The sequence below is a fragment of the Vulpes lagopus genome, chromosome 4 (genome assembly GCF_018345385.1).
Source record: "Vulpes lagopus strain Blue_001 chromosome 4, ASM1834538v1, whole genome shotgun sequence".
Taxonomy (NCBI): Eukaryota; Metazoa; Chordata; class Mammalia; order Carnivora; family Canidae; genus Vulpes; species Vulpes lagopus.
The window spans coordinates 100,648,637-100,661,089 of record NC_054827.1 but is presented as its reverse complement, the minus strand read 5'-3'; the positions used below and the strand labels follow the sequence as shown (position 1 = coordinate 100,661,089).

The 12,453-nt window shown below is 37.5% G+C and overlaps 1 protein-coding gene across 2 annotated transcripts in view; it reads right to left on the bottom strand.

Moving 5' to 3' along the window:
- CERS3 (ceramide synthase 3) overlaps positions 1 to 12,453 on the bottom strand; it is a 111,837-nt gene that overhangs the window by 47,450 nt on the left and 51,934 nt on the right. For both annotated transcript variants that reach the window (XM_041753192.1, XM_041753193.1), the window contains 3 exons: positions 9,212 to 9,304; positions 5,774 to 5,902; positions 1,378 to 1,484 (listed from right to left, as the gene is read on the bottom strand). In XM_041753192.1, the coding sequence (XP_041609126.1) occupies positions 1,378 to 1,484; positions 5,774 to 5,902; positions 9,212 to 9,304 (329 nt within the window). The remainder of the gene's footprint in view (positions 1 to 1,377; positions 1,485 to 5,773; positions 5,903 to 9,211; positions 9,305 to 12,453) is intronic.

Below are 12,453 nucleotides of genomic sequence, written 5' to 3'. Positions count from 1 at the left end.
TCATAAACAAATTTGCTCAAACAAAGCAAAAGTGGGGGTAATGTGATTCATCAATCAAGGAGAGTATTTTAACTGTGTCTCATATTTGATTCTAGATTAAACTTCAAATTCTTGGAGACTTATTAATAACTTTAATAAATGTAGCTGGCATTTGCTGAGTCCTTACTCTGTTCCAGACACTCTTCTGAACTATTTCCTATGTATTGCTTCATTTAAGCCTTGTGACAACAATTATTTTCATTTTACAGATGAGGAAACTGAGACATAGGGCGATGATCCAGCATGTCCAAGATTATACAGGTAGTTAAGTCTAGTGTCAGGATTTGATCTAGGCTTGACTTGCATCCATGAACTTAATCATCACACTCTGCTGCTCCTCTCCAGCAAATGTCTAAAGAAGACATTGGTCTTGGTTGAAAGATGTAGCTGGCTTCCATCGGAAGGGCAGCATCCACTGACTTCTCTGATCAAATTTCCCTGGGGGCATAGTCAAGGGTGCCGTCCACTCACTAGGAGTCAGGTCTGGAAACTGGGTCTTTATCTTTTTCCCCTGAGACTCAGGATCTTTAGCAATACCAACACTACTTTTCTATTGAGAGGATCTGAAACTCTTAGACCAGCCCCAGATAATGGTTCGTTATAAGTTCTTTCTTCCAAAAAACCAAAGACTTCCTCACACTTCATCCAGTTAATCAACACATGGAAAATTATGTTTGCCAAAGGGATGATTGTCAGAGGAGACAAAATATAGGTTCTTCATTGCCAGCCCTTGGCTAAATGAAATCAACAGGCTGATTAAGAGCCAACCAATATTAAAAGGATATCCAGACCATCGTCTAGATGCATGACGATGGAAAATGAAATCAGTATCAGTTTCCTAATCTGTGAAGGAGGAATGATAACACCTATCTTTGTGATTAGTTGTTATAGACTGGAGCCAAGATATAAAAAGATATACAATCCAGTGTCTGGCATTCAATTAATGGTGGCTACAATTACTGTATTTTTAACATAGAACATGCCTTTCTTTCAAAGAGCTGATGACTGGCCAATGACATTTCAATTAATAACTGGAAAAGCTGTTAATCACAAATAAAGATCCACATTCATGAAACAAGACATAGAGTAAGAGTTGTTGCTTACCCACTGGGTTACACATTTTCCATCTCCTTTTATCATAAGCCTTTTCCATATTGGAAGGTTTTATTTAAATTATTCATAAAAATGGCCCTCTCTTGTTATTTTCTCCAACTGAACTTGGCACAAACAACTGCATATCAATGTAAGAAAGAGAGGGCAACTCTCTGATTTCAATGACGTACCAAGGCCACCTCAGCACAGTGACCAAAGGCATGGCACAGCCCCTTGTCTACTCACCAGAAGGGAAAGATAATTAGGCGGCTGATGAAAAATATGGTAGAGAAGATGAAAAACAGGGTGTTACAGGTTTGCTTCCATCCGGCATAAGAAAACATCTTAGCAGACTAAAAACAAAGAAAGCAATCACATTCAGATTCAGTGATATTAGAATAAACTTCTTAAATTAAATATTTATAAATGAAATTATATGATGTCTGAGATTTGGTTCAAAATAGTCTGTGTGTAGGGGGTGGTAGGGAGGGGTGAATGAAGAAATTGATGAAATGAGACTGGCTATCCTGACAATTGTTCAAGCTGGAGGATGGGCCCACTGGGTCTCTTACACACTTCTCTTTGTCATATGTTTGAAATTTTCCGTAATAGAATTTTTTAAAAAGGTATGTTAAAAATGACTATAATGTTACTGCTGTCCTTCACAGCACTGTAAGTTAGCACAAATGAATGTTAGCATGCATTTTATTGGGGCACTTATTTTTTTTCTCCACTTAACTGATTAGAGAGCTGGATTGGAGAAAGGTTGAGATATGAGTGAAGTCCTGGGTTGGGCTGGGCAGGTTGCAATCAAGGCAGTGGCAGAAGGGGCAGAGTGAGGAGGCCACTCATGGGGCCCTGTCCTGGTTGAAATAAAGTTTCAAGCACTCGATTTTTCCCCATTTACTTTATGCTAGTCTACACTGCCCAAATAATCTGTATTGAATAAAAGGAATTAAGAAAGTGTTTAATGTGGTATTAGATGGTTAATTGCTGAGAATTCTCTCTTGCATTATCTAGTGGAGCCCAAGACTGAGTGGGAAAGTGTCTGAACTTAGGGGTGGTGGGAGGTGAGTAGGAGTTGCTGAGTGTAACTCATCCTTCCAGAAGCATGGCTCAGGACTGGGTGGTTTCAGGACCAAAATTGGTCCCGAAGCTCAGAGCCACTCTAAAACAAGAGAGGCAGCATATTTACACTTCAGGAAGGGTTTACATTGCGTCTTCCATACTTTGTCACATTTACCATGGGATAAGAATATGATCAGATTGTGGAGTGGCAGGGGGCCAGAAAGAAACAGCCTCAAATGCTGCCAAGTGGGTGGGAGATGGGTATGGGGAGACAGGCCAGAAGTTCAGCATGACTGGAATGGAGTGGGAGTTGAGAGTCAGAGGCCAGGCAAGTGTGTTTAGCTAGAGATGAGCATAGGCAGGAAGAGAGTGTGCACTCTCTTGTGAGGGAAAAGTAGCATTGCTTGGTGTGAATACACACAGAGCAGATTCTGGGCTGTGCAAGGATGGATATCAGTCACCCTGCTCCTTTGCTAAGCATGAGTCAGGATACTGTTTGAGTGTTGGGTCCTACATCCAAACTTGAACATGTGGAAAACTAGAGGATCAGGAAGATACATGAACAGTGAGAATGGGGAAAATTAACAAGGCAGGAAACCTCAAATGTTGGAGAGGATGAGGAGAAAAGGGAACCCTCTTACACTGTTGGTGGGAATGTGAACTGGTGCAGCCACCCTGGAAAACTGTGTGGAGGTTCCTCAAAGAGTTAAAAATAGACCTGCCCTACGACCCAGCAATTGCACTGCTGGGGATTTACCCCAAAGATACAGATGCAGTGAAACTCCAGGACACCTGCACCCCAATGTTTATAGCAGCAATGTCCACAATAGCCAAACTGTGGAAGGAGCCTCGGTGTCCATCGAAAGATGAATGGATAAAGAAGATGTGGTCTATGTATACAATGGAATATTACTCAGCCATTAGAAACGACAAATACCCACCATTTGCTTCAACGTGGATGGAACTGGAGGGTATTATGCTGAGTGAAGTAAGTCAATCGGAGAAGGACAAACATTATATGGTCTCATTCATTTGGGGAATATAAATAATAGTGAAAGGGAATAGAAGGGAAGGGAGAAGAAATGTGTGGGAAATATCAAAAAGGGAGACAGAACATGAAGACTCCTAACTCTGGGAAACGAACTAGGGGTGGTGGAAGGGGAGGAGGGCGGAGGGTGGGGGTGAATGGGTGACGGGCACTGAGGGGGGCACTTGACGGGATGAGCACTGGGTGTTATTCTATATGTTGGCAAATTGAACACAAATAAAAAATAAATTTATTATTTAAAAAAAAAGGGAAGATGCATGAAGAAGGCAGAGTTTCCTTCCCAGTAAAAGTCGTGGATATTGAGCCTGTTTTTCTTTGCAAATAAAAAGCTAAAAAATGACCCAGCAACTGTCTTGAGGAATATGAAAGATTAATAGTCACCATCTTTAGGAGGGTCTGAACAGAGGCAAAAGTTGTGCCATGTGTGGGTTCAATGAGAACTTGCCCAAGAAGACAATCACTAAAACCAACTACTCGAGGAATCTGTGGAATAGGCACCCCTGGAGGATATCAGACATAGTCCCTGGGCCACCACATAATGTTGCTTTTTCCAAGTTGGTGGAAGGTACTGGCCTTGCTCACTGAACCTCAGGTTAGATCATGGCTTGTGAATCAGGAATGATTCATGATCATTAACAATGCAAGGTTGTTCTTATAGTGTGTCCATGAAGGGACCTCTGAGTCTGGCATTTCATTTCCCTCCTGTTTTTTTTTTTTCCACCTAAAAAGCTCAGAACATTTTCAATCAAACAGTAATGAGCTAAACTTCACAAAATAGCCAAAGGGGTAGATAGGACTTCTCATATTTCAGCTGAGGACAGAAAAGAAAGCATTAAGTGATTTGTCCACATCACCTAGGTAACTGGAGTGTGTCAATGATAGGGTGGGGGAAGAGTGGGGAGGGACAACCCAGTGCTTATCCCAGTCCCCACATCTAACTCCCTTTTAACAACACAACAAAGTTGTTTTTATAGTGGACACACACCGAAGGCTAGAGGGGTTAGAAGCCACAGAGTAGCATAAAATTCTTAAGTCATGGCCAATGCAGTCTTAATTTACAGGCAGGATTACTGAGAAATGATCAGAGGAGGAGGTAATTATAATAGATATGGCTATATTCAGACAGCAACACATGGGAAAACTGGCACAATCCTTCTTTTGCTAAACCATTTGCTGCCTGAATAATCCTAACCTTTAGAATGGGATTTACATGTCTAATTGCAATTACACAGAAGAAACAAAATTCTCTACACATCTGATATTTTAACAGTAGCCAGTTGCTTTGAAATGCCTTCAAATGACTTATGGTTACATCTAGAACAGGGTTTATCAAACTACAGTCCAGTCTATGGGCTAAAGCTAGTTACCCCTTAAGGATGGGTTTCACATTTTTAAAGGGGCATGAGAATAGAAGAAAAACAATCAGAAAAGAATATATGGCAAGAGATCCTATGTTGCTCACAAAGCTAGATTTACTATCTGGCCCTTCACCCAAAAGTTTGGTGAACACTGATCTAGAAGAACAAGAGTCTATCAAAGTTAATTTCTTCCATATCAACTTATATTCAACTATCAGCCCTTCAAGAGGCAATCCTGAACATGAAATGGATTAGCATCATTTTCTTCAACTTCTTTATGAATGGAGGTGTTTAAAGTACAAACTAATGGGTTCTGGGAAATGTGACCCAAAGTACAGCAGGAGAGCTGGCAGATAAGAGGATTGTTGGATCACTGCCTCATGGCAAACAGGAACCAATACCTAACAGAAACACATAGAGAAAACAATCCTAATTTGGCTTTGTTTCTCATATTTTGGGTGGCTTGGGACTAGGAAGACTCTTGTATTAATGTCCCCTGCTCCAAAGCATTTGTTCCTTAGAAAATAAATGTCATCTAACTAAACATCAGCTCTCCTTCCTTAAAGCTGGAGGTGCATCAGTGTGCGGCAGTACAAGCATCCAGTGGGTATTCGGCTTTGGCTTAAGTAAATATATGGTACCATCCAACATTAAGAATCCATAATGCCACAACTCCATGTTTTCCTTTTAATAGATTAGAGTTCATTCTTTCCTCAAATATCTTACTTCCTGAGCTAGTATCTGCATGCAACTTTTGCAGATGGAATCCCATGGGTTAACATCTCTTGAGTACCATGGAGAAGACTGGAAAATAAAAACTAAAAGTTCACTTGACGGGATGAGCACTGGGTGTTTTTCTGTATGTTGGTAAATTGAACACCAATAAAAATTAATTAAAAAAATAAAATAAAATAAAATTTAAAAAGATTTAAAAAAAATAAATAAAAATTAAAAAATAAAAAGCCACAAAGTAAAAATAAAATAAAATAAAATAAAAGTTGTCATTTCTCTAAGTTTGAAAGATCTGAGGGCCTAGAGACATTCTCCGACTGGGTATTTTTGGGGCAGAGAGGTCTTGCTAAATCACTCACTGACAATTCTTTCTGAAAGAAGTCACAGAAACCCAGGACATGGTATTGTTATTACTTTTTTAATAGCAAACGTTTACCTCCAGCCAAATGTCAGCCACATCATGCACAATCATCACGAGGGTCCCACTGCGAATATAATTAGCACACCAAGAGAAGCTCATCAGACTAATAGCAGCCAGGTGATGGATGACATGAGCTAGAAAATCCTACATAACGAGAGGAAAATGGAAGCTATTAAACAAATGCACTTATTTCTTAATCACTGGAAAAGCTAACAATAATAATAATATTTAAAAAAAACTGGTAACTTACATCTGAATGTTTTGAAATTTGTAAAATGCTTTCACTTTAATTCTAAACACAGTCCTTGCGAGGGAACTAACACATATTATCCTCACTGATGAAGTCACTTAACTTCAAGACAGTATTGAATAGTTGTCATCTAAGTCCTAACATCTGCTCTTCTTTCTACTATCCCACACAGGATATATGTACACATGTGTGCACATGGGCATATACCCCATATACATACCCACCCATTCCTATGTATATTTACATTCTTCCTTTATCCTCCAATTCCAAAAAGGAAAAAAGACACATATACACTATAATAAAATTACATAACCATTAAAATAAGAGTTACTGTATATAAAACAAGTAATGAATGAAAGTGGAATAAGTAGATTATCAACTCTAGGCTAAAGAAAGCTACCACAATCGAGTATAAAAACTTAAAGGTGTTCTGCAAAGAAAATATGCAAATGGCCAACAAGTACATGAAAAGACACTCAGCCTCATTAGTCATCAGGAAAATGTAAATCAAAACCATCATGAGATACCATTTCATCCCCACTAGGATAGCTATAATGAAGATGATGAACAATAACAAGTGTTAGTAAGGACATGGAAAAATTGGAATGTTTATATATTACTGGTAGGAATGTAAAATGGTGCAGCTACTTTGGCAGCTGGCCAAAAGGTTAAATATAGAATTATCATATAGCTCAGCAATTAAACGAGAAAAATAAAAATAAGTCCATGTAAAAACTTGTATATGAATGGTCATATAGCATCATTCCTAAGAGAGAAGAAAAAATACTTCCCAAATAGCCATCATATGATAAATAGATAAATAAAATGCAGTATATCCATTGAATGGACAATTACTTAGCAATAAAAAGGAATGAAGTATTGATACATGCTTTCACATGAATGAACCTTGAAAACATTATATTAAGTGAAAATACCAGACAAAAAACCCCGTATAATATGATTCAATTTATATGAAATATACAGAGGAGGGAAATCCATAAAGATGGAAAGTAGATTAGTGGTTACCCAGGGCAGGGAAGTTAGAAAAAATGGGGATTGACTGCAAAAAAGGTACAGGATTTCTTTGGGGGGGGGTGGTAAAAGGTTCCAAAATTGACTGTGGTGATGATTGCACAACTCTGTGGATATACTCAAAACCACTGAATTACACACTTTATTTTTAAAGATTATTTATTTATTTATTCATGAGAGACACACACACAAAGAGTGTGTGAGAGAGAGAGAGAGAGAGAGAGGCGGAGACATAGGCAGAGGGAGAAGCAGGCTCCACGCAGGGAGCCCTATGTGGGACTCATCCTCGGACTCCAGGATCACGTCCTGAGCCAAAGGCAGGCGCTAAACCTGCCTGGGCTGAACTACCCAGGCGTCCCAATTACACACTTTATATGACTAGATTGTACAGTATACACCTCAATAAAGATGTTTAAAAATAACTTAAAGATTTCAGCTTCCTTGCAGCCAAAGTAAGAGCAAACATGATACTACTTAATAGCCTAACTTATTGAGCACTTACTGCATGTCAGGGAGTGCTTTGTATGGGTTAACTTGCTTAATCCTCACAAGAACCAGAGGAGACAGAAACTATTTTTAGCTCCATTTTACAGATGAGGAAATCAAGTTGAGGGAGGTTAGCCAGCTAGCTTGAGATATTAGTGAGTGGTGAAGCCAGGGATTCAAACCCAGGCATTCCGCCTGTGCTTTACCCACCTTCCAATAGTTTTATGTCTCCAAAGATACGTATTTACAAAATATGTGACATATATTTACATTTAATTTTTGCTAGGTTACCCAATGCACCTGTATATAATAAGAGAAACCAACTACTGAAGAATCAGAGGTAGGAGAAAGACAGGATCATTATAGCAGCAACTCACCTTAGTGTATCTATGAAGACCTTCTAAAAAGTGATTATTTTCCATTTTCTCCCTTGCGAAAATGGCTCAAACAATTAAATTTTTATGTATTCTTAGCCCAGACTAAAGTTAATGACAGTTATTACTGAGTTTTATGGAAAAGGATGTTATTTCTACCAGTTTTTTTCATAATGTTCTTATACTTACATTCTATAAGTTTTCTTTTAAAATCTCCCATTGACTGCAATCGATTCAGCCTTTTAGTGATGAATAGGGTGCACCATCATGTACTCAAACATCACTTCATCAAGACAACTTGGTCTTATCTCCTTCATATTGAGCCAGCTTGGTCTTCTCTCCTTAATATCTCCTTAATATTCAACTTAACTTTATTTATCACACAAATTTTGCCACTAACTAACTTTTATAGCATATGAGGTATATGCCAAGTATATTTATCATTTGATCTGTGTTGCTAACATATATGATGAAATCTTGTGATTGCATTGAGAATCCAATATATGGTTTTCTGTATCAGCAAACAGTTTTTAAATGCCTCACTTTAACTCAGAGGATACCCCTCTTAGCATGCCTGTGGCTCAATTTCCCTGCATCTAAAGCAAAGCTAAGTGTGCCTAAAGCAAAGTTTCCTCATAAAGGCCTTGGATGAATTAAGGACAACATGCATTCAAAATCTTTGAATATTTCAAAGAATTACCTAAGGTTTGTAATCAACTAAAAGATGTGGCTGCAGAATTAAAATTACTAGCACCTGTACTGAAGAACATCAAATGTCCCAAGCTAAAGAAAGAAACAGATCATATAAAGGAGATTTTTCTTCTTACTGCATATAAGTAGAGTTTCCAAGTTAAAGTGTCAATAAGGTTTTATTGCAAATACATATCGAGGCACAAAAGCATGAGCAAGATTTGCACCATTCTATGTGCTATAAAATGCAAAAAGGCTATGAACTGAAACTAGCCACACATAAAAATACAATTTAAAGATTAGGATTTGGGGTAGGGAGGTTAAATTTTTTGAAAAAGTAGATAAAGTAGCTTTGTAAATAAGGTACTTTAGGGTGTCTGGGTGGAGCAGTTGGTTAAGCATCTGACTCTTGGTTTCAGACTCTTGGTTTTGGCTCAGGTCATGTTCTCAGGGTCCTGAGACTGAGCCCCACATCTGCCTCTGTGTTCAGTGCAGTCTGCTTAAGATTCTCTCTCCCTCTCCCTCTGCACCCTGCCACACTGCTTGCTCTCTCACAATCTCTCTCTCTCTCTCTCTCTCTCTCAAACAAATAAAATCTTTAAAAAAAAAAAAGATACTTACCTTCCTCTTGACATCAGAGCCAAGGCTAAATATCAGAGACCAATAAAAACTCATCTCCAAAATGTAGTACCAGTACTGGGATGGCAGCAAGGGCTAAGCAAAATAAGAGTATTCATTACTTTAGTATCACCATATAAATGACTCATTTAAAGGTATTAAACTATTTTTTATACCTATTTATGTTCCAAAGAATTCCCCAATATGATGATGATTTAAGATTTCAACTTCTCTGGGGCACCTGGGTGGGACAGTTGGTTAAGTGTCCAATTCTTAGTTTCAGTTCAGGTCATGATTTTAGGGCCCTGATTTCAGGGTCATAAGATTGAGCTCTGTGTCAGGCTCCATGCTTATCACAGAGTACATTTAAGTTCTCCCTCTCCCTCTGCCCCTCCTCTCTCTTTTTCTCTTTCTTCCTCTCTAAAATAAATAAATAAAACTTTAAAAAAAGATTTTAACTTCTGAGAAGGAATCAAAGATAATATTTCAGGGCATTTTATTTTTGAAAGAGTAGACAAGAAGTCTGAAGTCAAGTTAAATATTTTGTTCAAAAGTTAATAAAACTACAATAGGTGTAATTGCCTTGTTTTAGTTGACTGAAAGTTAAATTAGGGAAAACAAATTAAAAAATCATTACTTAAGAATGTTGGCAAGTCTGTTCTATTTTTCCCACAGTTTACCTTGTTTTATGTTTCTTGAATACTACTAAAAATCTGATGTCTTAACTTCTCTACTGGTGACAGTTAATAATCAGAATTGGCCTATTCTCAAATGGGGCAGTGATAAAATATATATGATTATGTAAGACTCTAAAAATATCTTCTGAAAAAAAATTTCTAGATATAGAGTTTTCCTTAATAATTTTATAGTGTGTGCATGGTTGCTTATTTTCCTTAAGAATTTTATAGATGTATGTTGGGGGGTGGGGAGTGATTATTTTAGCTAAGTTGAGATATTATATTACTTGGTGTAATGGATTGTTACATCAAGTGTAATGTTGTTGTTACTTGGTAATTGTTACTTGGTGTAATGGCATGTTACATCATGCCTCCAGTGAATTTCACCTTCTGATTTCCAAGTACTGGTATAGGCTTCTCCTACATGATCATGGGATTTGGTCAAGACAGCATAAGAAAACAGGATGCAAGTAGATACTTCATAAGCACCAGGTAAGAAACCTGAGTTATCTTGCTGATAAGAACAAAGTAGAGAATCAAGGTGCACACTGCCAAGAATATGAATGAGGGCACCAGAGACTTAAGCCATTCCCCTAGCCAGCCTAACAATGGACTAAAAATGCATGCATGAACTCACTTAACATCACATGGGGCAGAAAGAACTACTCAGCTGGGCCCAGTCCAATTTGTTAACCCAAATCATGAGCAAATAAATGGTTATTGTGCTAAGGCATTGCATTAGGGATGATTTGTTATGTATCAACAGATAACTGATATACATGAGTAGTTCAGAGTAAGTTGGAGGTAGAAGAATAAGATTGGAGTTTGGCCTACATAATGCCTAAATACCTTATGGTCTAACCGTCTTTGATTCTTTAATACTGAAGCTAACACATTAAAAGGAATAATTTTCTGGTCAACTGATCATCCTCTATAAGGCCATAAAATAATGAGACAGAGTTTTTGCTTTCTTCTATGTCAAACAACTATGTATGAGACTAACTCTCCTAGTGAGAACATCTAAAAAAGGATCTGAGTAAAATGCATAAAAATATCTCTGTGAAAGCATCAAAGAGCAATTAAGGCATCCAGAACCTGTGAAGCTAAGATTTCAAAGAGAAAAATGCATTAAAAATGAATCCTTTATTTCTAGTGAATCCTTAATCCAAGAAGTTCTACAGACCCTAAGAGGGATAAATCCAAAGAAAACCACACCTGTGTATAGCATTAGTCAGCATTTGCCAATTTATAAACAGTATGGAGTCCAGAGACTAAGAAGTGGAAGAAGTTAAATAGGATTTTTGGCAATCTCATGGTGCTAGGATGCAAACTGGTACTCAGGGCTAGCCAAAGAAAAAGACTCCTGGTAAACACTGTAATCTTTTATTAAAACCACTAGGAAAACACCCTAGGAATATGAGTAAGTTGTAAATATATCTGCCCTAAAAAAGACTAGAATCCACATTGAATCAGCTCAATCACATATAAAATGAAAGTGATCTGTTCCTACTCTAACTAATAGAAGTGAAAGTAAATCTTCTCAAGAGAAAGATAATATTATCCTGAGCAACTATAATTTTTTAAATATAGTATCTATTATTCAATCAAAAGTTATCAAGAATAAGGAGACAAGAATAAGACTAGATGCACAGATGACGAAGACATTGGATTCATCAGAATTGGACTTTAAAATAACTTTAAGTACTTGGTTAAAATGTGGAAAATTTCAGTAGAGAACTGGAATCCATTAAAAAAAAGAGCTAAATGAAAATTTGAGAAGTGACAAACATAGGAACTAAAATTTAGAACACAAAAGATGTATTTAACAGCAATTTAGACACTGCTGATAAAGGCACCAACAAACTAGAAGACATGAAAATAGAATATATCCAGATCTGTAAAGGCTCTGAGATTTTACCCCACTTGCAAGAGAGCTTGCCACAGTTTCATGGGTGCTGACTGAAGATATGAGACTCCTGGGTTAGAGATAAAGGATGCTGTATTATTTGCAGTAATAGTAGTTGTCAGAGTATCAATATTTGGGACAGGTTTTCCATCTTTACTCATACAGGGATAAGCAAAAAGGGTGAGCTGATATCTGCACATTCAATGAGTTGTATTACAAGAGAGGAACTCTGATCTAGGAAACCTGAATCTTTCATAACAGATAGTAATATGCCTACCCTTTGCTACAGAAGGAGACACTTCTATCTTCCAAGGTTGTCTGCTGTACAAATATCCTTTAAAAAGATAGTACAGAACAAAAGGCAGGCAGTGCTTCACTTCAAAAGACATGTAAAAATGCAAGAAATCCATGGAGAATTGGGAGATAATTCTAAAGCTCAGAGAAGCAAGAGAATGGAAGATATTAGAAAAAGCATAAGAGACATATGGGGCCTTAGTGTAAATGTCTAGCATATTAGCACATCTGTAATTGAAATTCCAGGAAGAGAAGAGAAGAAAGAGAGAAAGAAACAAAAGCAATGGCTGAGAATTTTCTAAAACTGACTGAAGATATCACGCCACAGATTTAAGAAGTTCTATGGCCCTTAGGCAGGATAAATTCAA